Genomic DNA, 24,636 nt, shown 5'->3' with positions numbered 1-24,636 from the left:
TAAACATTCTAAGAGAAAAGAATATTTCCAATTTATTAGTTTCAATTTTAAATTCAGGAGAACACAAATTCAAGTTTAAGAGAAAACGTTTTAAGAAGAAATATCAATGGCAAAACATTTAATTACAGCTTTTATCTTTATGATCAGTTAGTGAAATGTAAAAGAAAATAAATTGTTTTAGGAAACAAAATGGATGCATTTACAAGAACACAAATTAATAAAAGTCAATAGTCAAAAAGAATTGAAACAAATTTTGAGCTTTAGTCTATTTTTTGTATTTTAAAATATGAAATATATTGCGATAAAACTTTAAAAAATTAATTCTTTAAAGGATTGTCCTCAGTTTGTCTTTAAGTCAGTGTTCTGTGGTTTTTAAGAAGCTACATGAAATATTTTAAAATCATCACTGAATATAATGTATAATCTAAATTATTTGCATTATTTTGCTAGACAGTATTTTTGAGCAATTCCAGTTATTTCCTCACTCCTAAAATACTTTTAATTGATCGGACACTTGTGTTATTTATATATTACCAATCATAAGTATTACATTTATTTATGACAAGAAACTGCAGTTCCTTAAATAGTATCCACTGAGTTCTAGACACTTTGCTCAGTAACTGTGTTTTATTGCAATGTGGATGCTTTCAGAACATACTGATTAGATTATAAATCAAATTACATCCTCTAAACAGGTGGTTCTGCTTGAGAAAAACAACAAAAACATCTGCAGTGACATAAAGAACAAAAAAGGAAAAATGTCATAATAAACTGACAAACAGCAGTCTGATTGTCCCTTTTTTGTCGGTCTTTATTTTCCTGCTGCTGTTGTACATTTTTCATACAGTAGTGAACTTGTATATGTAATTCACAAATTTGTACAAGTAATGCAAACATTTTACCTAAAACAAAAAAACCAAATGAAATAAACAAACAGCTACGGTCATGTTAATAGAAATGCATTTTTCACTCTTTCACACTTAAACAACTGATTTACTTAAAAAAGAAAAAAGAAGAATAAAAAGAGCCTCTATTACATCAATGAAGCCACCATTATCACATGTCACTGCAGGGTGGAACATTTATTGCTTGATAAATAAAGATGTTACATCTTATGATACCAAAGCTCCTATTCACTACGCTAACTATTAAAACGGAGTTGTACTGTATCAGAGTTATTCTTTACAAGCGTTACTCCATCAAACAAAAGGAAGCTGTATTAGAAAAAACAAACAAACAAACAAACAAAAAACTGCAGCCACGACATCCACATCTGAGAAAATGTTGTGTGAGGTTAGAGGACTTTAAAGGTACTTTTTGTAAAAAAAGAAAAAGAAACAAAAAGTGTAATGCAAACATTCACCACCAGGAGGTGGTGTTTCACCAGGAAGCACAGTTATCCGCCCCAAACAGCGCCACCTTCTTCTGTGTAAGTTTAAAATGATCTGATCAGACCTCTAGCTTATCTAAAGTTTCTGTTCGCTTTATAAAAACACTACACAGTCTCTTTTAGCTACCAAACAAGCCAGGTCAGTGTGACAGAGAGGACACTATACTGACTCACTGCTCCACCTTGTGGTCCAAAGTGGTATTACAGGAGTACGGCTCAGCCTTGCTTTAGCTGACATCTCTGCCACAAAATACAAAGATGTTGATTTCCATCCGTCTGTGTATCCAGATCACGGTTGTGGGGTCTGCAGTCTAAGGAGACCTTCCTCTTCCAGCCACTTAATCCAGCAGACAGTCCTGAAACACCTCGCTAAAGGAGGAAGCTGAACTACCTAAACTGACTCCTCCTACCCTGAGCTAATCGCCCTCTCTCTAATGGAGATCCCAGAAATCCATAGGAGGAAACTCCTTTTTTCATTGCTGCTTATACCCTTGAACTCATTCTTCTGGTCAGATATACAACAATTCACGCTCACAGTAACCCAACACGCTCGTCTTTGGACTTGTAAATCATCTTCACACAACGGGCTGTTTTTACAAAAAGCACCTTTAAGCGGTTTGAAGCAGGTCAGTCGCTGTGAATCAAAGCTTCACTTTCTACAGTAGAAGAAAATGTAGAATCAGTTTATTTTTTCACACACTTCACCATTAAGCTGGGAAGTGAAACGAGGAACTTGGATCAGAACGTTAGACATCTGAACAACGGTAAATTGTACAGATCTGCTGATTGGGCTTTTCCCCCCTCCCTTCCCTCCTGATTCTGACATCTGCTGATTGAAAAGACAGCACAAGTAATCAAACTGGTTATCTTCATGTGTACAGCTGGTTAATGCTGGGAGAAAACTGGTTACATCTGGTAAACCCAAACAGTGGATTTTACAGGAAGAATGTAGTTTAACTGTGACTCCAACGAACAGTTAGCAGGTCATTCAAAGAAGTGAAACAGGTTTAAGCACAACAGCATGAAATCATCAGTGCTGATCATGATGTCACTGCTGAACACAAAGAGAGAATCTTATTGGGATTCTTCAGGTTATAATAATTTGATTCTGCCTTTTATTGCTGCTCGTTCCTCCTCTCTGCCAAGGAAACAAAAATCTTCATTAGAAAAATAACTGATCTGTTTTTAGCCTCTTTCAGATCTCCATCACACTCCTTTTTTTCTCAAGCTCAAGACTGGCGTCACACAACAGTATCGGCCACTGACACGGTTAAACTGCATTTTGTTTGCCATATGACCTGTGTTCTCTTTGAGGAGCTGTAAATCGTCCTGCTGGATCATGAATTTCATTTCACTTCTACTAAAAATATGGGCATTTTTAAAAGGATGACTGGGTCAGGTTTTATTCTTATAGTTTTGACCAGTAAACCAACTCAACTGAAGCCACGCTGCTTCTTTAAGGGTTTATGTTTTGGGAGGAGGAGGGGGGGTTGGAAACCACATCACATGTTTCTAGTTTCAGCCTCTGAAATGCAGAACTTGGTGCTTTTCTACATTTTAAGTTACAGAGAGCTGAAAGTCTTTGGGTTTTGGGAAGTATGGAAGACAAAAAAGACTTCTGAGGATTCTGCTTGAGACTTTTTTGGCAAATAATAGTCACATAATGCGATTAATTTATCTAAAAAGTCTGAAAACGCTCCCATCACTGTCTGTCCTAATGGATTTAACTGAATGTGGCGACATAAAGTTTGGATTATATTTTGCCGTCCGTCGTCCAAAATATTTTGTCTAACCTTGATGTTAGTTTCTAACTCGACTGCTCGCATTTCCTGTTTGTACCACAGGTTGAAATGATGGTCAAAACTATGAAAATAAAGCCCGAGTTGGACCAAATTGTCTTTGTATTGTAGATTATCTTTACAAATGTTGATTTTTTATCCTGAACATGAGCACTGACTTTATGCCAATCAGCGAGTGACTGTTTAAAACTGAAGTTTAGTTCTGATCAGTGTTACTCAGGCCTCACTGCTGGGGGGGCATGTTGTCCATGTTGTCCACCGTCTTGATGATGACAATCTGCTCCAGCGTCTGTGCGGGCGAAGGCGGCGGCCGCAGCTGCTCTACCAGCGCGTGCAGCGTGTCCGAGTTGATGGTCTGCTCCTGATCGGCGTCGAAGGTCACCTGCTCTGTGGTGGTGAGAGGGGTGTGCGTGGGCTCCGCCTTGAAGTCCTGGATGATGGCGGCGGCGTCCGTGACGCTGTCAGCGGTCACGCTGGTGGCGGTCGTGGTTGCAGCAGAGTCAGTGGTGGCGACGTCGGAGGCAGCCGCGGCGGGGTCGGTGGCTTTGGGGTTGGGAGTGGCCGGTTCAGGGTTGGCCGGCTCGCCCTCGGGGATGGAGCCCAAACCTTTGCTCTCCTGGGAGAGCTTGCTCTGGACGAAGGCCACGGGATGGCTGGTGGACAGCAGGACCACTGCTCAAACACACAAAACCCAGTCAGACAGTCACTGCTGAGCAGCCAGAAGACAACATGGAAACAACACCGTTTTACTGCCTGTTCTTTAAAAGGCCCCCAAAGCAGAATTGGGAGCTTTGCTGTTGTGCCTTTAAGGCAGCAGCAGCACTGCACACTTGTTAAAGGCAGATCCAACACTCCCATGTTAAGCTTGATTTATAGTCCTGGCTCACAACACTCTTTGACTTTGAGCTTGTGCTCTGGTGTGTCTGCTTTACTTTGCCATCACCAGTGGACTGGACTTTGAGTTAATAAATCTGGAACACCCACTTAAAAAAACAAAAAACAAAAACAAACTTGTACACAGACAGTCTGTTGTCACAGATGTTGTATCTACACTGGCAGATTATCAACTATTGCTCATTTTCAATCAATAATACTACTCCATTTTCACTGGGATCACAGCTCGACCTCAAACTCTCCACTGACTCTACATACTGAAGTCTGCCACATTGGTTTAAAGATGGAGAATAACCCCACATATCTGAAGCGTACAGGCACAGAGATGTAAAATCTCCAGAAACTAGCGCCTTTAATGTGTTGACTTGGTCAGCAACCCCCCGCCCCCCAAAAAAGACACTGAATTCACTTCCTCTATTAGGCACTTCCTCTGTTGCCAGAGAGGAAGTTGCTGCTGCTGGTCTAAGTGGTGCCTCTGCTGGTAGCCTGCACACTGCAGACAATGGGATGCTTACATGCTGCAGCATCCTGCTTTATTGCACAGGACATGGAAACTTCAAAAAGCTAATGCGAACCAGGATACTGATGCACATGTAAACACAGAGATGGGCTTCCAGCCTCAGGGCTGAATCATGCAGTGACACTGAGGGGTGTTTTTTCTGACTGAAGCTGCAAAAAGATCAACACGTCCCAAAACACTTTCAGGGTTCTTAATCAATTAAACTTTAACAGCACTTTAAGACACAGTGGATTTTAATAAACAGGCTGACAGCTCACCGGCTCGGGCTCTCTCCTTGTGTTGCCGCACTTCGTCGGCATGAGCTTTGTCCTGGTGTTTGATCATGTTCTTCACGCTGGCAAATCTGTTTCCACAGAGCAAGCACTGCACGCCGCTGTTCCCCTCTGCAAACACCACGAGAACACATTTAAATACCGCAGCCAATCGGTTTCTGGCTCTCTGTTTATACCCTGATTGGTCAGAAACTGTGTGGAGCTGAGAGCTTGCTCTTTATAACTCACTTCATTAGTTCTTCCACACCCGTTTGAGGCACATTTTTAAAATAGTTTCATTATGTCAATAAAGCACATTTTAGGTTATGAGCTCTCCTGAAAGACAGCCGCAGTTAGCAGTAGGATCCTGGTGTGATACTGGTGACTTTCAGTCCCATCTAACCACTCTTTAAATGTTTGGCGTAACAAACAAAGCTTTAAACTCACCTGGGTGAAGTCGCCGCATGTGTTTCTTCAGTTCAGATGATGTGACAAATTTGGCGTCGCATTTAGGCTGCGAACATTTGTACGGAGTCTCGCCTGAAACGCACAGAAATACAGAAAAATGTCTGTAAAGTCTATTTGCCCAGTGCGGCAGGAAACCAGAGCAGCGCATCCTTTCATTTGCACATCTCTCACCAGTGTGTTTACGTGTGTGGGCAATGAGAGAGGAAGACACAGAGAAGGACATGCCACACAGGTCGCACTGGTACGGTTTCTCCCCAGTGTGTCGTCGCTTGTGGTACGTCAGTGTGCTGGACTGAGCGAACGCCTGGCCGCAGATGTCACAGACGTACGGTTTCTCCCCGCTGTGCAGTCTGTGGGAAACGTGTTAAAATTTTACTTTATTTATAGAGCAACAACTCAAAACAACAAGTGCTTAAAAAAGTCACAGGTGAGAACCAAATAATCACCTACACACGTGTGCCACCCAGCAACCACATTTTTCTTCAGTGGCCCTCAGACCAGCAGAACTGTTACTATAGAAACTACTGGGTAGTTTAACCTACAATAGGTTAATGTTATTAGTTCTGCCACTCGTAAACACCCTCGTGTGTGCGAGAGCAAAATAAAGATCTTTAACTAGCTCCTCGGTGGAAGCAGACCAGCAGCTGAATCGTTACGTCAGTCATATGTAATAAAAGGTGGGTTGCATGCAGATACGCAGGCTCTTGGCCCTCCTGGCCTCAGCTCCTTCCACACTGACGTACCTGATGTGTATTTTATAATTGGACGAGGTAGCAAATTTGAAGCCGCAGCGCTCACAGGTGTACGGCTTCTCCTCGCCGTGGTGCATTCGGCGGTGAGCGACCAGCTGGCACTTCTGAGCGAAACACTTGTCACAATCGGCACAATTGAACGGCTTCTCGCCTGCAACAGAGAAGCAAGGAGGATGCTTGTTATACGTGTGTTACATTATCACTGCCAGCTGATGGGTTAAAAGGTTTTCCACTTCTCTGGTGACAGACACCGGTCTTCACATCCATGTTGCACATACTTTCATTTTAACTCAAAGGTTTGCTGAGTGATACGATGCATTTCTGTTCCAAACTTAGACTCATGCTTGTGCTCAACATCCTATGTTTGTCTTCCTGCTTCCGGAGCTTGTTTTTGCAGCTCAGGAAGCAGAAAGTATGGGACAGCTCTGTGACACAGAGGGAGGATTCTGCTGCAGAGGACGTGCAAACGTCTTACGCATTTAAATGTCACAGAAAAGCACCGGAGCGCCAGTTTGACATGTTTAATACGTGTAAGAAACTTTTCTTCTGTTTATCAAGCTGATTTCAACCAAAGTTTGCACTGAAATTATGAATAAAACCAGCACACAGGCATCCACACTCGAAGTCAGGTGACAGGAAATTACAGAGAATTGATTAGAAACAATGCAGTAGGGTTACAGACTGTATATAAATGATGGAAGAAGTCCTGTTTTTAAAACAATAAACATGACTCTGTTGGAAGTAAGACTACAAAGTAGCATCTGAGCCCAGAAACTCATCAGGAGATGTTTCGACTGTAAAGGCCTGAACGGTTCAAAAGTTTTTTCTTTTAAATGTTTAATGGTGTCTGAAAGCAGTGACTGAGGTTTTGTTTTATTTTGCAAAAAAAACCAAAACCAAAAACCGTTTGCTGATTAGGGGTTAAAGTTAATGAGATTCAAATCAAATCAAAGTAACCGAAGTTTGATTCTGACTAAGAACCTTGCAGGTGGATTTTCTTGTCTTTACACACTTAATTATAAATGAAAAGGTGTGTAGCAGCCTCACATCTTCACAAACCCGGTAACAAAAACACGTGACACTCAGTGCTGAGCTCACCCGTGTGTATGCGCAGGTGTGTTTTCAGCTGCGTGGCCTGCCTGAAGGTTTTGGAGCAGAAGATGCAGGCGAACGGCTTCAGCCCCTTGTGGATCTTCTCGTGGCGGCGCAGGCTGCTCACGTCTTTAAACAGTTTGTTGCACTCTGTGCACGACAGCGACATCTCGCCCAGAGCCAACGCATCCATCTCCCCGATCTCGCCCTCTTCCACTCCCTCCCCCGCCTCCTCCTCCTCTGTGCCTCCGCCAATGCTGTCATCCCCCGCCTCCTCCTCCTCCTCCTCATCGGTCTGTCCCCTGTTTCGGCCCCTGCCTCTCCCGCGGCCTCTCCCTCTTCCGCGGCCTCGCCCTCTCCTCCCCTCTCCGGTGCTCAGCCTCGGCCTCTTCATCCCAGGTTCCTCCTCATCTTCTTCCCCCTGTGAGGGGCTCCAGTCTGCTGAGGTGTCTCCAAAGTCCTTCACGCTCGTATCAGAGTCATCCAAATAGAGTTCTTGACTTTTTAAGCTCCCTCTTCCTCTTCCTCTTCCTCTCCCCCTGCCCCTGCCTCTCCCTCGCCCTCTCCCTCTGTAGCTGTAGATTTTGGGCGTGCCGTCAGCCGAGCTGCTCGCCTCCATCTGCTCGTCGCCAAAACTTTTAGGCTTTCTACCTCTCTTCCTGCCCCCTACTCTCCCGGTGCTCCTCGGCGTGCTTGGGGTGTACTCTTCATCGTCTTCCACAAACATATCTCTGCCCTCATCATCCTGCTCTCTGCTGCCCTTACCTTCCTCCTGCCATTCCCCCGCAACAGAGACTATGGATAGTGGGACTGGGGAGTTGGGGCTGCTTGGGGAGGCGGGGCTGGGAGGCGAGAGACCCGTCTCTTTATCTGCCTCCGACTGTGACGTTTCGCCGAGCTCAGACCAGTGAGGGAACTCCTCCAGATATTTCGTGGCCTCGGTCATTCCTAAGAAGATGGCAGCTCGCCGTACGGCCGCTTGTCGGGTGCTGGAACCAGAAAGAAAAACATTTTACTCAAAGTACCAACTCAAAATTCAGTTCACAAGTGTCCCACGCCTATGACCTTCTCATAATCTAACATCATGTGGACTGACTGCAGCATTAACCAATGAAATCACGCTAAAAACATATCCTTAGAAACTAAAGTGGCTGCTTGTGCAGTATGTCACTAAAATGTTGGAGAAGTTGATCACTCCAGAGAATAATCAGTGGGCAACTCCAGGCCTCAAGGGCCGGTGTCCTGCAGGTTTTAGATCTCACTCAGGGTCAACACCCCTGAGTCAAATGATTAGTTCATTATCAGAGCTCTAAAGAACCTTAAGACATGTTGAGAAGGTCATTTAAATCAGCTGTGTGGGATCAAGGACGCATCTAAAACCTGCAGGACACCGGCCCTCCAGGCCTGGAGTCGTCTCCCCCCCCCCCCCCCCCCCGTTGTACATAAACCTAAAACACTCGCCTTGTGAGTTATTGCTTGTTGTTGTTATGGCAACAGCACCACCCAACAGAGCTAGCCAAATGTCAGGTATGAATACCTTAAAGGGGCGTCTGCAGAACAAGTATCTAACAATGCCATGGCAACCAGTGACCACAAAAAGTCAGTCTGGAGTGAAAAATTGGTCAATTTAGAGGCAACTGGTTGAAACAATAACTGATGAGAGTGAGTACGGACACCTGACATGGGACAAGGCGATAATGCAGCAGAGTGCTACTCAGCAACGAGAGCCTGAAACAGCAACAAACTGATGACGAACGGATCGCTTCCTGTGCGGATGCCCCTCACTGGAGTCCACTTATCACCAACATCATCAAACAACTGGCTCAAGGCAAAACTCAAAGTCAGTGCTGCGCTTAATCAAGCAGTCTGGCTGTACAAGCAGGTGAGCTAACGTTAGCTAACACATATGGTCAAAAGGAGTGACTGCAGGAAAAAACTACAGTCAACATTAGCAGACAACATTAACCAAACTAAGATCTCTGCTCAAATTACCAAACTGCAAACGTCTCACTTAGCAAAACTCTCCTAGCTAACAAAGCAACATCCTGTCTTGAAGAAGCTACTTTCAGTCCTTGATTCAAAAGAGATCTCCACAGCGTGTAGCACCACACGTTTGATTTTGCAGACCTTTCATAAATATTTTTGTGTGTCCTCCTGAGATCTTTGGCTTGTTGGCGAACAGGTAAACCACCATACTACGAAGCCGCCATCTTGATTTGCAGCGATGAAGAAGCCTTCAACGCCACAAAACAACCAAGAACTTATTCACGCAGCTAGCAGGCTAACTGTATCTTGTGTGCCAACTTTAACCCTGTACTGTCTGAAAAACTATTTAGCTAGCTTTCTTAATTAAAAAAACCAAAACCTTAATGAGCTAATGTGAGCCACAACAACAACTAATAATAAGCACATTTTAGCCATCAGTAAATCACGTAGAGGCACAAAGCAAAGATGTCTCACTAACATTTACTTTCCATAACGTGTATGTATCTGACGGTGGCTTCATCACATCCAAGTCTACTTTGCTGTCATTCTGTTCATGTGTTGTACACTCGGGTTGTTGGGTATACAGATGTAGAACTGTACAGGATGACCCTGCGTAAATGCTATCCGTGTTTTGGCTGATGCTAGCTTCTAAACCCTCACGCTTACCTGCTGAGGTTCATGTGTCCCGTGTAGACGAACTCCAGGAGCTTCTCCAGCGAGTACCGGCTGACCTTGTCGGGGTCCAAAGTCGTGATCTCTTCCCCCTTTTCAGCATGGGAGGAGAAATACTCACTGAACGCAGCGAGGATGTTACGGTGAGCCCTGAACTCCACGTCCTTCACCATTATGGTGATGTCACACAGAAAGTCCATCTCCCGCTGCTGGTGCAGGCGCTGCAGGAGCAGCTTCCCATGGTTGAAGACATGCGCCATCACTGCTGCTGGAAAACAGGCGAGGGGATCCTCATCACTAACGCATTAGCAACGGGAAAATACAACTTTGCATGAAGGGAGACGTTTCTCCTGTGTTTGAGCCACGGAGCTCCAGGAGCGATGTAAACAAATTACTGCAGCTACAACACTTTTATCCAGAGTTTTTTTCCGCACAGTCCACCAAAAATAGCTTTAACCGAGTCCAAGGAAAATAACCTGTTTTTATATAATATAACAGATTTTTTCAAAAACTAACTTTGGTAATTGAGGCATTTTTACTAAATTATTATAAACACTCAAAATGGACTAAACTTGTGGAGTCAACCACGAAAAGCCCAATTATTTTATAGCTTTACATGAAGCGAGCCTTGTTACGGTGGGTGTGGCTTCTGTGTCTTAAATACCCATCAAACAGGCCAAAGCGGGGAAAAAGCTGTTGCTTGTAAATGCAATCAATGTTGTTTGAATTATTAGACCTTAGAGCAGGGGTAGGCAACTCCAGGCCTCGAGTGCCGGTGTCCTGCAGGCTTTAGATCTGTCCTTGATCAAACACAGCTGATTCAAATGGCTAAATTACCTCCTCAACATGTCTTGAAGTTCTCCAGGGGGCTGGTAATGAACTAATCATTTGATTCAGGTGTGTTGACCCAGGGTGAGATCTAAAACCTGCAGGACACCGGCACTCGAGGCCTGGCGTTGCCTACCCCTGCCTTAGAGATTGACTGAATAGTATTTACTACCTGTTTGAGGCCTTGAATTATTCTCATACACCTGAGAACATCAAGGGACGACTTCAGTAAGGCTAGATGTTATATTAGCTCATCCATTCGTAGCATACAGGAAAAAAAAGCTAGACCATGAGACCGGACAGTGTGCGCACCGCGGATGACGTCAGTGAGGAGGATGTGCGGAAGTGCTTCAGGAAGGTGAACGCACGCAAAGCTACTGGTCCGGACGGGATTCCCGGCCGCGTCCTCAAGTCATGCGCGGCTCAGCTGGCTGGAGTGTTTACACACATCTTCAACCTTTCCCTCTCTCTGTCTGTAGTCCCAGCCTGCTTCAAAATGGCCACCATCGTCCCTGTACCCAAATCCTCATTGAACGACTGGCGACCTGTAGCCCTGACCCCCATCGTGAGCAAATGCTTCGAGAAGCTGATCAGGGACTTCGTTTGCTGTGCACTACCCGACTCACTGGACCCTCTACAGTTCGCATACCGCCACAACAGGTCCACTGATGATGCCATAGCCCTGACACTACATACTGCCCTGTCACACCTGGAGAAGAGACACACGTATGTGAGAATGCTGTTTGTAGATTACAGCTCAGCATTCAATACCATCGTTCCCTCGAAGCTGGACAGGAAACTGCAGGATCTAGGACTGAGCAGCTCCCTCTGCAGCTGGATCCTTAACTTCCTGTCTGACAGACGCCAAGTGGTCAGACTGGGCAGCATCACCTCATCCCCCATCACACTGAACACTGGTGCTCCACAGGGGTGTGTACTGAGCCCTCTCCTGTACTCACTCTACACCTACGACTGCACGGCCACTAACAACTCCAACATCATTGTGAAGTTTGCGGACGACACTACAGTGGTGGGTATTATCACCAACGGTGATGAGACGGCCTACAGGAAGGAGGTCAGCGCCCTGACCCACTGGTGTCAAGACAACCATCTCACCCTCAACGTCGCAAAGACAAAGGAGCTGATAGTGGACTTCCGGAGGTGCAGAGAAGTACACACCCCCATCACCATCAACGGCGCTGCTGTGGAGAGAGTGAGCAGCTTCCGCTTCCTTGATGTGCATCTGGCTGAGGATCTTACGTGGTCAGTACACACAAACAAAACAGTGAAGAAGGCGCAGCAGCGCCTCTTCTTTCTCAGGAGACTGAAAAGATTCAGCATGAGCCCCCGCATCCTCAGGACCTTCTATCGCTGTGCCATTGAGAGCATCCTCATTGGATGCTTCACCACCTGGTATGGCTACAGCACCGCCTACAACCGCAAAGCTCTCCAGAGAGTAGTGCGGTGTTCTGAACGGATAATCGGAGGTGAGCTTCCCTCCCTCCAGGACATCTACAGGAAGCGGTGCCTGAGGAAAGCGGGGAGGATCATCAAGGACTCCAGTCACCCCAGCCATAAACTGTTCAGACTACTTCCATCAGGAAGGAGGTTCTGCAGCATCCGGTCCCGAACCAGCAGACTGAGAGACAGCTTTTTCCATCAGGCCGTCAGACTGCTGAACACGTCATAGACACCTCACCTTCACTACTGGAACTTCAACATTATGCACTCCATACTGTACATTAATGCCACTTGTTTTGCACATGTCAACTATCAACCTCTGTATATTTTATTGTTTACTCTATTTAATTTGTTTATATATATATATATATATATATATATATATATATATATATATATATATATATATATATATACACACACACACACACACACACACACACACACACACACACACACGTAGTATACACATTCAGTAATATGCATACACTCTTATATTGTACATATATTTGTTCATATAACTCTCAGATTTAGCCATTCTTATATTTTTCTTGTTCTTACGTTATTGTACTTTGCACACCTCTGTTGCTTGTGAAGCTCGCACACAAGAATTTCTCTCACATGTACTGTACCAGTGTACCTGCACATGTGATGTGACAATAAAAGGGATTTGATTTGAAAACTGATGGATTGCAGATAAACCTGAGGTTACCTCACTAACTGAATCCAGCTTCATATGACAGACATCTGCTAACAGAGCCACAGGTGTAACTTTGACACCACAAGATTTATTTCAACAATTTTACATATTAGCTCCTCTGATCAGTAATAATCAGCACTGTTCCTGAGATAAATCAGACTAACCAAATTCTACCTGAGAGTTTCTTTTATATAAGGAACATGTCTACATTGTAACAAAAAAGCAGTCTCCTTGGCTGAACTGGAGAAAATTAATCAGTGTTTTTTAGATTACAGTAATGTCCTGTTTACTGGCTTAGATAAATCTGAGCTATACAACAACAACAAAAATAAATAATTAAATAAAAAAACAAAAACCGATGACCAGACTATTAACAAGTTCTATTAAGCAAGTTCTTTCTATTTTATACTCTTTACAGAAGCTCCCAGTAAACTTTATGATTCAATTTAATGTTAAATTTCAATTATATAGTAATGTATTTATTCCTAGTTTTTTGTGTACAGTATTTTGTGACTGCTTGTCTGTGAAAAGCACTTTTATAAATAAGCTTTAATTTAATATCTACCTGTGTGAGGTATCACAAAGAGCCACAAACACCTCATAAACGTAATAAACCTTCCCTGCAGGTTTATATTAATGACTCACCTGCTGGAAATCCAGTGTACTGTTTCTAATATTTTTAATAATTGCACAAAATTTAAATCATATCACAAAAAACGTCAATGCACATAAAATCACAGATTTCTCGTGGATTTCTAAAACTTGATAACAGAGTGAAAACTTACTGTGAGTAGTGTGTCAGAGCTGCTGAAGAGTCACAGCTTCGCCTCCTCTTTGCTCTCGGTTTGTAGATTTCTCTCCTGTTAATGACAAAGAGTGTGAGAACGAACCGCGGTGCATATTAATTGTCTAATTAACAGCTCAAAATCCAAACACGGACTTGTGGACGTCTAACATAAATTATAAAAGCTTGTGAACAGGTATAATGATCTGAATCTACAGCCTTGGCAGGTAAGATGAAGAAGCAGTTTTGGAAAATAAAAGCTCCCGCCCGCTTCCTGAGCAGGCCTCGGGCTGTGGCTAAGGCTAACAGCGGTGTCGCCGTTGGGTTCAATTTACTCCTGCTCGCCGTTTAGGTCTCTTCGCAGACTTATCTGCACTTTGGGTGTAGTAGAAGCCTCCAAACAGGAGAGCAAGGCCCACGGGTGTTTAACCACAGCGGATCATTCACGAAGCAGAAGCTAACTGTTTTCGTAGTGGTAAAAAGCGCGCAAAACATTGTGCTCTTATTTCGAAGGTTTGTACCGGCGGTGCCGACGTAAGCGGCCACAAAAAGCTGCACATGCTTATTTTAGCGACAGCTAATGCACATACGTCTCGAGCTGCAATAAACAAATTGCGTAAATGCGCAATTTTACCCCACAACAAAGTAAATAAAAGCAGAAAAGTACCTTCTAATATCCGCGATCTTCAGCCATAATCCACGTGACAACGAAGTTCTCGCGAGACGACAATATTGATCAAAGAGAAACTGGGTTCGGTCAAGATGGACACCGTCGCTCCCTGACAAAGGACGACAGTTGGGGAGGGTTACTATCGTTAATACGGAATTACAGTAATAGCAAAAAATAAAATAATTCATTTCATTTAATCTATAGAATACGAAATATACACATACGAAGCCAATAAAAAATGTTGCCTAGAAAATAAGAAAATAATTTAAGCAACACTGATTTTGAAATGTTCAAAAGTGCTGTTGTTGGCTGATATTTATAAATAGCATAGCTGTACTACCAAGTAGACTGTATCTGTAGGCTATTTATCTGTCAACAGTCATGCACATGTATTTTTATATTTCATATTATATCATTACTATTATGTCGTAGTAATAGCAATAATAATATGCAATGATAATATATAATAATATATTCGACTTTTTCCTGCTTTACTTACAACATGAGCAAGACATTATTTTGTGTGCAGCCTATTTATGACTCAACTATATGTACATTCAAGCGTAAAATATAGTTTTTATGATGTTTTCATTTTGGATTTTAAATATAAGTTCAGATGTGTACAGCCCAAAGAGGGAAACATTTTAATCTAAAAAGTCGACCAAGGAACACACGAGGAAATAACCATAAATAAATAACAGTAATTCAAACTCATTAAATACTGAACAAAAACTTTATTAAATGGAAAAAGTGAACACACCAACATCTGACTAACTTTAGATTTTTTCATATAAAATATGTCTAAAATAATCCATGTTTCTGTAATGGACTTCCACTATATCTAGTAGATATAGTGGAAATTTTTAAGTTCAGACACTGTGTGACTGATTTAAGTGTTCGTCAGAGAGATGTCCTGCGGAAAGAAACTGCACAGATGTCTGCTTGTTTTGGTGTACAGTGCTCTGTAGCGCCTACCGGAGGGAAGAGTTGGAACAGGTTGTGTCCAGGTTGTGATGGGTCTGCAGTGATGTTGTCTGGTAGTTTCTTTGCTCTGGCTTTGTACAAATTGTGAATCGAGGGTAAGTCGGGAGCAATGGTTCTTCTGCAGTCCCGACTGTCTGTTGTTGTCTGCTCTTTTTCTGTTTGCTGGCTGATCCAAACCGTACGCCGATGGATGAGCAGAGAACAGACTGGATTATTGCAGAGTAGAACTGGATCAACATCTCCTGAGCTGCAGCAGGAAGTGAATCCTCTGCTGGGCCTTTTGATGATAGTGTCCATACTGGTGGGCACTTCAGGTTGCTATCTGGAAACTTTGACAGATGGGTCTTCTAAGGTGTCATCATTTGTGTAGAGGGAGAAGACTTATTGCAGCGTAACTAAGGGAATCCTTCCTTATGCTGCTGGGAGGCTGCTGGGAGATTCCCATGATGCACTGGGTGTTTCTCCTTCAGTCACCTTTCTTGCTATGTGTTAATAGACCTCTCTGCAGTGAATCATACTTGTTATTAATCTCTGTCTCTCTTCCACAGCATGTCTTTTGTCCTGTCTTCCTTCTCTCACCCCAACTGGTCGCAGCAGATGGCCCCGCCCCTCCCTGAGTCTGGTCCTGCTCGAGGTTTCTTCCTGTTAAAAGTGAGTTTTTCCTTCCCACTATCACCAAAGCGATTGCTCGTAGGGGGTCATATGATTGTTGGGGTTTTCTCGGTTTTCTTTGTATTATTGTAGGGCCTTTACAATATAAAGCATTTTAAAGGCAACTCTTGTTGTGATTTGTTGCTGTAGAAATAACAACGAATTAAACTGAATAGAAGAGACGAGGAGGGAGGACACAGTCCTGAAATGTGATCAGACGGAGGCTGGGACAATGAGCCGAGTGAGTTTGGAGCGGAGGACTCCAGGACATGTAACAGTGCAGTCGAGGTGTTGCAGTGTTGAGGTGCACTCCTATGTTGACACCATCATCCACTGAACTGTTTGACCAGTAGGTAAACTAAAGGAGTGGAGCAGGGGACATGTGATGTCTTGCAGGTAGGTCAACATCTATCTCTCAAAGGATTTCATGACTACAGACGTGAGGGGCACAGGCCTGTAGTCATTAACCCAGTGATAGAGGGTTCCTTGGGGACTGGGATAATTGTGGATTGTTTGAAACAGCAGGGGACTTCACACAGCTCCAGGGATCTGTCGAAGATCAGTGTGAAGATGGGAGGCAGCTGATCAGCACAGCCTGGTAACATCATGATCTTCTGTCTCCTGAAGAGTTGCCTCACATCTTTTTCACACAAGGTTGGGTGTGGGTGGGTGTGGACTTGGCTATGTCTTGTGGCTGGAGAGGCTGAAGGGTGTGAAATAATAAGAGTAATAAATAAAAACAATATGATATTTCGTTTTATACAAGTGTTTGGCACTATTTAGTGTTTAGCTTGCACTCACGTTTATTCAAGAAATCAGTCATTTCAGAAATGACTGAATTTATAGTTTAGGAAATAATCAAACTGATGTTACTGATGCTACAGTCTTACTTCAGATTTCCTCTTAATCACATTTGGAGGCCTTGAAAAAAACTGCTTGTGATCCAATTAAAATAATAATTTCTACAATTTTCTAAAATGTAGAAATTGCTGTTTTCCTTATTTCTTTTTGATCCAAGTTCTTTCTTCTTTTCTTTATCATTCATAACATAAACTGTTGGTCTAAACAAACAAACAAAAAAACGATTAATCATAATTAATGAGAATTCTTATTCTAGCCTGAAGCAATATGTCCCAAACTGGCAAGTGTGGACTGTATTAAATGTGGAGAAGTGCTTTCCCCACGAGTCTGACCTCAAACATGATTGTTTTTGGCAGCAAATATTTTCAGATAGATTTTCAAATGATCTTTTTATGTGTGTGGGTTCTTCAGCAGCAGCTAAAGCTAAAGATCCATATCTTCACACATCTCTAAAGCACAATAACTTTGTGTATAAACCTCACAGAGCAACAGTTGAGGCAGACACATGTAGTAAAATACAAATATTAAATGCGTTCATTTAAATGACATCAGAGGACAGTGAATAAATATTTTTAAAGTTAAAGCTCTGATAAATTATTTTAAAATGTCTCATGGCTCTGATTCCTGATGTTCATGCACAGAAAAAATGAAATAGAGGAAGTTTGGATTATAGTTTATATTTTTATTGATAATAACAAAGCTACAGTAGCACTTCCGACCTTTTTGCACTGCATTAAAATGCCCCCACACCAGGGGGCGCTGCAGGCTCAACTACAGTAGGGTGAAAGGAGCTTGCAAGCTCCTTTGACTACGATGACCTGGATGACTGAGAACCTTCACAGACATACAGTAGGGTGATTTGAACTCAAAACGTTTTATTTTTGTTATAACGTTATTTATTTACGTATTTATTAATTTATGTATTTATTGTGACAACAATAATAAAGCTTATACAAATGGATTTAATATAAATGCAGTAGTCATGTAGTTAAGAAAGAAAGACAGAAACATTGTTTTATGGTCTTGATGTTTTCGTACTGGCGACAGTTACACCCATAAACCGTTTGAAAGCACCATTTGATGAAGACATTTTATAGCAATACAGCTGAGTTTTACTGCATTATTATTTATTGCTTGCTGGCACACAAACTTCCTCTCATGGCTGTCCACATGAGGCCACATCATGGTTAGTGATGAAAGTTCATTAGAAGTTTATGTGCCGCTTAAATGTGCCAAAAAGCGGACTCGGTAAAAACACGATGTCTGAGCAATAAAAAAGAAAAAGATTTTTTTTTTAATGTTTATGAAAACGCCTAAAAATCTTTCCATTCAAAGATGGAGAGGTGGATCAATGATTCCTCGGATGTTTTTCTATACAAGAAGATAAATATATCAAAAATGGTGCACACTTTGAAACAGGGCTCACATCCTGTTTCTTTGTATTTTCTTCACTTCGTTGTAAAACACATGCAGTGGATATAATGCATCTCTCTGTTTCTTTAACCGCTTATCCACCTTTCGATCATAGAGCGAGCTGGAGCCTTTCCCAGCTGTCACACTCCGGACAGGTCACCAGTCCATCGCACACTCACACCCACGCTCACGGTTTAGAAACATTTAACCTGGCACGCATGTCTCTGGATTGAGGGAGGAAGTCCGGAGAGAATCCACGCAGGGACAGGCAGAAAATGCAAACCATGCAGAAAGGCCCCGGCTCGCCAGGATGTTCCAAAGAAAAACCTCCTCACTGTGAGAGGACAGTGTTAACCTCTGAACGGCTGCACCCTGTGCACTGATATAATGCACCAGATCTAAAGCACTGTCAGCGATTACTCTTTCTTTATGCTATCAGAAATGTGCATCTTTTAAAATGTAAAAAATAATTCCGACTGACACATCAAAAAGCTATTTTCCTTTTACTTCAGTCCAAAATGGGTGAGGGATAGAAGCGAGGGCTGAGGTTGTCACACAGTTAAATACCAAACCTATAAAACATCCACTTTCAGTAACGACACACTCAATCATTCAACTCGTAAAAAAGAGAGAAAATAAAATTGTTCCTCAGTTAGCTTCTAAATATTCAGTCAAGGACTTTTTTAAAAGTTATTTTTGTGTGTACTTTGTCTCTGTACTGCACCACGATGGTCCTGTGTGGCCATTTTTGTTACTCAGCTGGGGCTGCTGGGGCTCAGGAGGTAGAGCGGCTTGTCCACTAATTGGAAGGTCAGCTTTATCCCCTGACGCCTGGAAGGTAGATGGTTGAATGAAGCTTACACTATGAAAGTGCTTTGAGTGCTCAAATAGAGTAGTGTTAAGTACCAGTCCACTGGTGGACAGTCTACCAGTCCACCAGCCCGTGTTGGAAGGCCTGATGGAACCACTGTACTAAATCAATATCGTAGTAATTTATGCTTATCACATGTTATCTATACAGACCACATACATGTTAACATTAAGTGTGCGCTAAAGACGCGGGTCTGAGTCCATACTGTGTGTCATTCTCCTTTAAGAGCGTAGCCACATTTTTACGACACACGTTTAATGTAAATGTTGGAGGATTACAGATAAACATTCCTTCCACCTCATGCAGGATCTGCAGGATCTGCAGGAACGTTCGGCTTCCCTGGAATGTGACATCACCTGCATCGCCCGCACCACCTGCGTCCGTGAGCCGTGTGCTCTGTCTGCAGGGGGTCGCTAACATCTGTGATAAGTGATGCTGAAAAAAGACACTGAAGCAGGAAGTTGTTGAATGATAAGCTCTGCAGAGATCTTTCTCTGTCTTGTGTCATTCATGTAAAACAGGACAGACACAATAACAGAAACAGCTTGGTGTAACATTTTATACTTTCTACTACTTTCTTTCTGCAGTTATCTGACAGCTGTTGCCACTTTTTAGTTAAAAACACATAAAGAACATAAACAAACATAAACACATAAAGAACATAAACAAACATAAACAAATAAAGAACCCACAAACACACAGATATGAGCTGTACTCTTTTCTTTTTTATCAATTCAACATGCCATCATGCTATTCCAATTCAACCCCAACGCAAAAATCTTTTCAGTTTTCAGTTTTCAGTTGCATACATGCAGGTTAGCACACGGTCAGCATTGCAATGAAATGTATTTGACGAGCAGAAGTCAGTCACTAAGCAGAATGGTACAGTAGAAAAGAAAATAGTAAAGAGCAAAATATGAATAAAATATAGTAAAAGAAATCAATATACAAGTGTTTGATATCCAATCAACAACAACATGTGAAAACTGTAAGCAGACGTGCTGCAGCAGCAGACGACCACAGTGGGTGCCACTCCTGTCAGCTGAGAACAGGAGCTGAGGCTGCAGTTCACACGGGTTCACCAAACGTTCACAGCAGAGGGCTGGAAAATGTCTCCTGGATTGATGAGTCTCAAGTTCTGCTGCAAGTCCAGATTTTAGGGTCAGAATTTGGTGCATGAAAGCATGAATCCATCATTTCTTGTATCAGCAGTTCAGACTTTTGGAGGTGTAATGGTGTGGGATTCTTTTCTTGGCACTCTTTGGGCCCTTCCTGCATCTTTTTGAGTCTATGCCAAGTTCAGGGACTTCTGAGGGAAAACGATTCCTTTCCTGTCGTAGGAGCTGTGGTGTACAGGCTGTGATCAGCTGAGCTGCGCAGCTGCTTCTGCTCCCTTCCTTGATCATTGTGGATTTAGCCAACTGAATTCAATATGAGCAGAAGTGACACGAGCTATCACAGCTGCTGCCTGCAGATAGTAGAAAGCTAGTTTAAAGACAGAAATCAGTGAGTGAATGAGCATCATCACATTAAGTTTCATTTGATGTCTGCTTCTACTGAGCATGATCCGCACAGCTGCTCTGCACCAGCCCAACATAGTGCATTACCGTAAACTATATCACAGTACTGCACAGTAACCAGCTTATCCTGCACTAAACTCACCAGTTTTTAATGCAACCTTTGAATACCACAAAGTTAATATACCTGTATTTGTCACGGTCCTGGGTCATTTTGACCCAGCATTTTCACTTCTTATATTCCTTTGTATTATGGTTTGTATTCTGATCCTTTTGTCATGCTTTGTTTATTAGTATTATTCTATGTTTCAGTTATTCTTTGTGAGGGATTAGTTCTTAGGTTCTTAGGTTGTGTCTCTCGTTTAGTATAAGTTCAGTTCAGTGTCAAGTCTGTGTCTGTTTCTTGTTTCCCGTTTTATTGTGAAAGGTTGTGCCTCATCTCAGTGTGTCTAGCTTTGCTCCCCGTGTCTCGTTAGCCTGAACCCTCCCAGCTGTGTCCCCCTCCTGTTTTCCATTCCCTGATTACTCCCCTGTGTATATAAGCCCTGTAGTCAAAGGAGCTTGCAAAGAAAAGTGTCTGGACTTTTTTAAGTTGCTTGAAGATGTTTCACTGCTCATCTGAGAAGCTTCTTCAGTTCTAAGGTCAAATGGTGGGGAGTCCCAGATATAAACCTAGTGGGAGTATCCCCCCACAGAGGGACAAAAGGACCCCCTGATGATCCTCTAATCGCCTGAGCCAAGGTGTGAAACTGGGTGTGGGTCCCAATCAGCCAGAGTTTCGGGTGTGTTCATTGTGAAACCTGGCCCCACCTTATCATGCAAATTCCTGAGGTCAGATGGCCCAGGATGTGAGTGGGCGTTAAGGCGTCTGGGGAGGGATCTCAAAACTGGATTATAGATGGCAGACAGTGTCGTAAACCACCGCCTCTGTTCAAAGATGGTCGCTCACAGTGGACATAAATGGCTTCTTTCACTCCTCTTTCAAACCATCTGTCCTCTCTGTCCAAAATGTGACCATTGGCATCCTCGAAAGAGTGTCCTTTATCCTTTAGATGCAGATGGACTGCTGAGTCTTGTCCTGTGGAGGTGGCTCTTCTATGTTGTGCCATGCGCTTGTGAAGTTGCTGTTTGGTCTCACCAGTGTAGAGGTCTGGGCATTGCTCGCTTCAGTGCAGCGAGCTGGATGACTGAGAACCTTCAGACATATAAGCCCTGTGTTTTCCTGTGTTCCCTGTTGCGTCGTACCCTCAACTAGCTGTGTGTTCTGCTTCCGTGTTTCTAGTGTTTAGTCTCCTGCTCCAGTTTAGTATTTCTTTTCCAGTGTTTCAGTCCTCGGTTCCTCTGTTCAGACTAGTGATGGGCAGATGAAGCTTCATGAAGCACTGAAGCTTTTCATCCAATTGGTTCACCCCAGCGCAAAGCGTCTTGAAGCTTCATTTGCTCTAGTAGGACACCTACTGGACGTAAAAATATTAGTTGGCATGAATTTGAAGAGTGTGGCATTTTGCACACAGCCTCCAACAAAAGGAGTGTGTAAAACATCTATATTGTAGTGATGGCAGCATACTGTGTATATTTATACTGGCAGTATGGAAAATGATTATTTGGAAATGCTTAAAATGGAAACGATCATTTACTGTGAGGTGTGGTTGGGGTGTGGACAGCTACACACTGAGGCTTTGAGCCTCAGTCCTGCCTGTTCACATTTTATTCTGTAAAAACTAGATTTTCACTGCTTTTATGACCTTTTTAGTGGGGAGAACATAGCTAGGATTTAATGATTTAACAACTCTTTTAAATCCTTTGTCCTCCACAATGCTAAATGGCTGGGAGTCCTCAATCACCATGCTAACCAGGTCTTCATCTATTGGAGATTGTTCTCTTGAGGAGAGCTCACCTGGTCTTGCTCAACAATCGGTGTTCCCCTTATTCTCATGCAAAGCTCTGTAGTGCCTAAGCATGGATGAGGTGTTGTTGTTATATCCCAGCTCCCTGGCACATAGCAAACACTTCACCTTGTACAAAAGTAAAGCCGCTTAACATCAATTGTATTGCACCATCAGTATTATGAAAATACATCTTCTGTAGAAATTTACATGCCTTGTTGGGAGGAATAAAATCAAAATGTTCCCACACAGGGGAGGACATCCTCCTCTTCTTAGCCGGCTCCATTCTCTCCTGACTTTCTCTCCTCACTCTCATAAACCTCCAAACTGTCTCCAAACTCTCACTAACCACAACTCTCCATCAAACACCCACATTTCGAATGAAGTCTGAGGGGTTTATATCGCTGTCATAGCTCGCGGCAAAGTTCGAACCACTTCCTGAACCAGTCACGTGGTACAGCCGAGTTCTGCATTTTGGGTCCGTCACTCCTGCTTGCCTGCCTGCCATACAGCCAACCATGACAATATTTGCTTTGCAAGACGTTTCACAATATGAACGTTCATGTAAGCAATAGATCGAATGTAAGGAAAAAAAACAACTCTAAAAAAAGTGGGGATATTAAAATGAATGAGGATATTACATGCAAACTTTACATTTCTAGTTAATCAGACGTCACTGAGCAGTCCTTACCTTTGAATAAAATCTTCTTCCTCTTCCTCTCCTGTCCTTCCTTTCTTACATCATTCTCTATCTCTATTTTGACTTAAATATGAATATGAAAGATAGAAATTGTAAACTCTTCAGTTAAAAAAGGTCCTCAAGATCACCATGCTAGGTTAGGAAAAGTCATGCATGAGAGATATTACACTTTACAATAGTCACAATAGTCCAGGAGGAGATAGCATCCTGTTTTATGTGTTACTGTTGCCTCCAGTTTATGTTCAAATTAGTTTGATGTCCAGGAGGTGAACAGTGATATGAAATAAGGTGTTGTCCTCATGTCCTCATTTTTGACCAGGACATGTCCTTCAAAGCACATATTAAACAAATATGTAAGACTGCTTTCTTCCATTTGCGCAACATCTCTAAAATTAGAAATATCCTGTCTCAGAGTGACGCTGAAAAACTAGTTCATGCATTTATTACTTCCAGGCTGGACGACTGTAATTCATTATTATCAGGATGTCCAAAAAACTCACTGAAAAGCCTTCAGCTAATCCAAAATGCTGCAGCAAGAGTGCTGACAGGGACTAGAAAGAGAGAGCATATTTCTCCTGTTTTGGCTTCCCTTCATTGGCTTCCTGTTAAATCCAGAATTGAATTCAAAATCCTGCTCCTCACATACAAGGTCTTAAATAATCAGGCCCCATCTTATCTTAATGACCTTGTAGTACCATATCACCCTATTAGAGCACTTCGCTCTCGCTCTGCAGGCCTACTTGTTGTTCCTAGAGTATTTAAAAGTAGAATGGGAGGCAGAGCCTTCAGTTTTCAGGCCCCTCTTCTGTGGAACCAGCTTCCAGTTTGGATTTGGGAGACAGACACTATCTCTACTTTTAAGATTAGGCTTCAAACTTTCCTTTTTGCTAAAGCATATAGTTAGGGCTGGACCAGGTGACCCTGAATCCTCCCTTAGTTATGCTGCAATAGACGTAGGCTGCCGGGGGATTCCCAAGATGCATTGAGTTTTTCCTTTCCAGTCACCTTTCTCACTCACTATGTATTAATAGACCTCTCTGCATTGAATCATATCTGTTATTAACCTCTGTCTCTCTTCCACAGCATGTCTTTTATCCTGTCTTCCTTCTCTCACCCCAACCGGTCGCAGCAGATGGCCCCGCCCCTCCCTGAGCCTGGTTCTGCTGGAGGTTTCTTCCTGTTAAAAGGGAGTTTTTCCTTCCCACTGTCGCCAAAGTGCTTGCTCATAGGGGGTCATATGATTGTTGGGTTTTTCTCTGTATCTATGAAGCGCCTTGAGGCGACTTTTGTTGTGATTTGGCGCTATATAAATAAAATTGAATTGAATTGAATTGAAAATAACTCTCCTCAAATTGATCGTCAGAAAAATAAAGACTCAAGCAAAGCACACATGCCTAAAAGTTCTACTCAAGTGAACAATAAAGTAATTGACAAAATATTTATGAGAGGCAAAAGGAAAAGAAGAAACTGCTCGTGGTAGAGAATA

The 24,636-nt window shown here is 42.8% G+C and overlaps 1 protein-coding gene and 1 long non-coding RNA gene across 5 annotated transcripts; one reads left to right on the top strand and one right to left on the bottom strand.

Moving 5' to 3' along the window:
• Positions 1-733: 733 nt before the first annotated feature.
• On the bottom strand, positions 734-14,350 carry mynn (myoneurin). 4 transcript variants are annotated; one of them, XM_084940016.1, is made up of 9 exons: positions 14,265-14,350; positions 13,599-13,673; positions 9,819-10,092; positions 7,173-8,155; positions 6,066-6,225; positions 5,494-5,672; positions 5,302-5,394; positions 4,861-4,986; positions 734-3,861 (listed from the first exon to the last, which is right to left on the bottom strand). In XM_084940016.1, exons 3-9 carry the CDS (start codon positions 10,082-10,084, stop codon positions 3,413-3,415), a joined length of 2,256 nt encoding a protein of 751 aa, XP_084796142.1. In that variant the 5' UTR covers positions 10,085-10,092; positions 13,599-13,673; positions 14,265-14,350; the 3' UTR covers positions 734-3,412. The 4 variants fall into 4 exon arrangements, with proteins under 4 accessions (XP_084796142.1, XP_084796144.1, XP_084796143.1 ...); XM_084940018.1 differs by having other exon boundaries at positions 9,819-10,089; XM_084940017.1 differs by lacking the exon at positions 14,265-14,350 and adding an exon at positions 13,933-14,240.
• On the top strand, positions 13,640-24,313 carry LOC146380729 (uncharacterized). The gene is made up of 3 exons (XR_014801378.1): positions 13,640-13,824; positions 15,800-15,902; positions 16,053-24,313. It is a non-coding gene; the product is annotated as an uncharacterized LOC146380729 (long non-coding RNA).
• The last annotated feature ends 323 nt before the right edge of the window (positions 24,314-24,636 follow it).

The sequence above is a fragment of the Perissodus microlepis genome, chromosome 9 (genome assembly GCF_051167445.1).
Source record: "Perissodus microlepis isolate ML-2025 ecotype Zambia chromosome 9, ASM5116744v1, whole genome shotgun sequence".
NCBI lineage: Eukaryota > Metazoa > Chordata > Actinopteri > Cichliformes > Cichlidae > Perissodus > Perissodus microlepis.
Note: the sequence above shows the minus strand (reverse complement) of the source record. Positions and strands in the feature narration are given on the sequence as shown.

Coding starts and splice junctions, on each gene's coding strand:
- mynn (XM_084940016.1), bottom strand. CDS start 10,084: ATGGCGCATGTCTTCAACCATGGGAAGCTGCTCCTGCAGCGCCTGCAC. Junction 6,226..7,172: donor ACACCTGCGCATACACACGG/GTGAGCTCAGCA, acceptor TCTCTGTTGCAG/GCGAGAAGCCGTTCAATTGT. Junction 5,673..6,065: donor AATTATAAAATACACATCAG/GTACGTCAGTGT, acceptor CGTTTCCCACAG/ACTGCACAGCGGGGAGAAAC.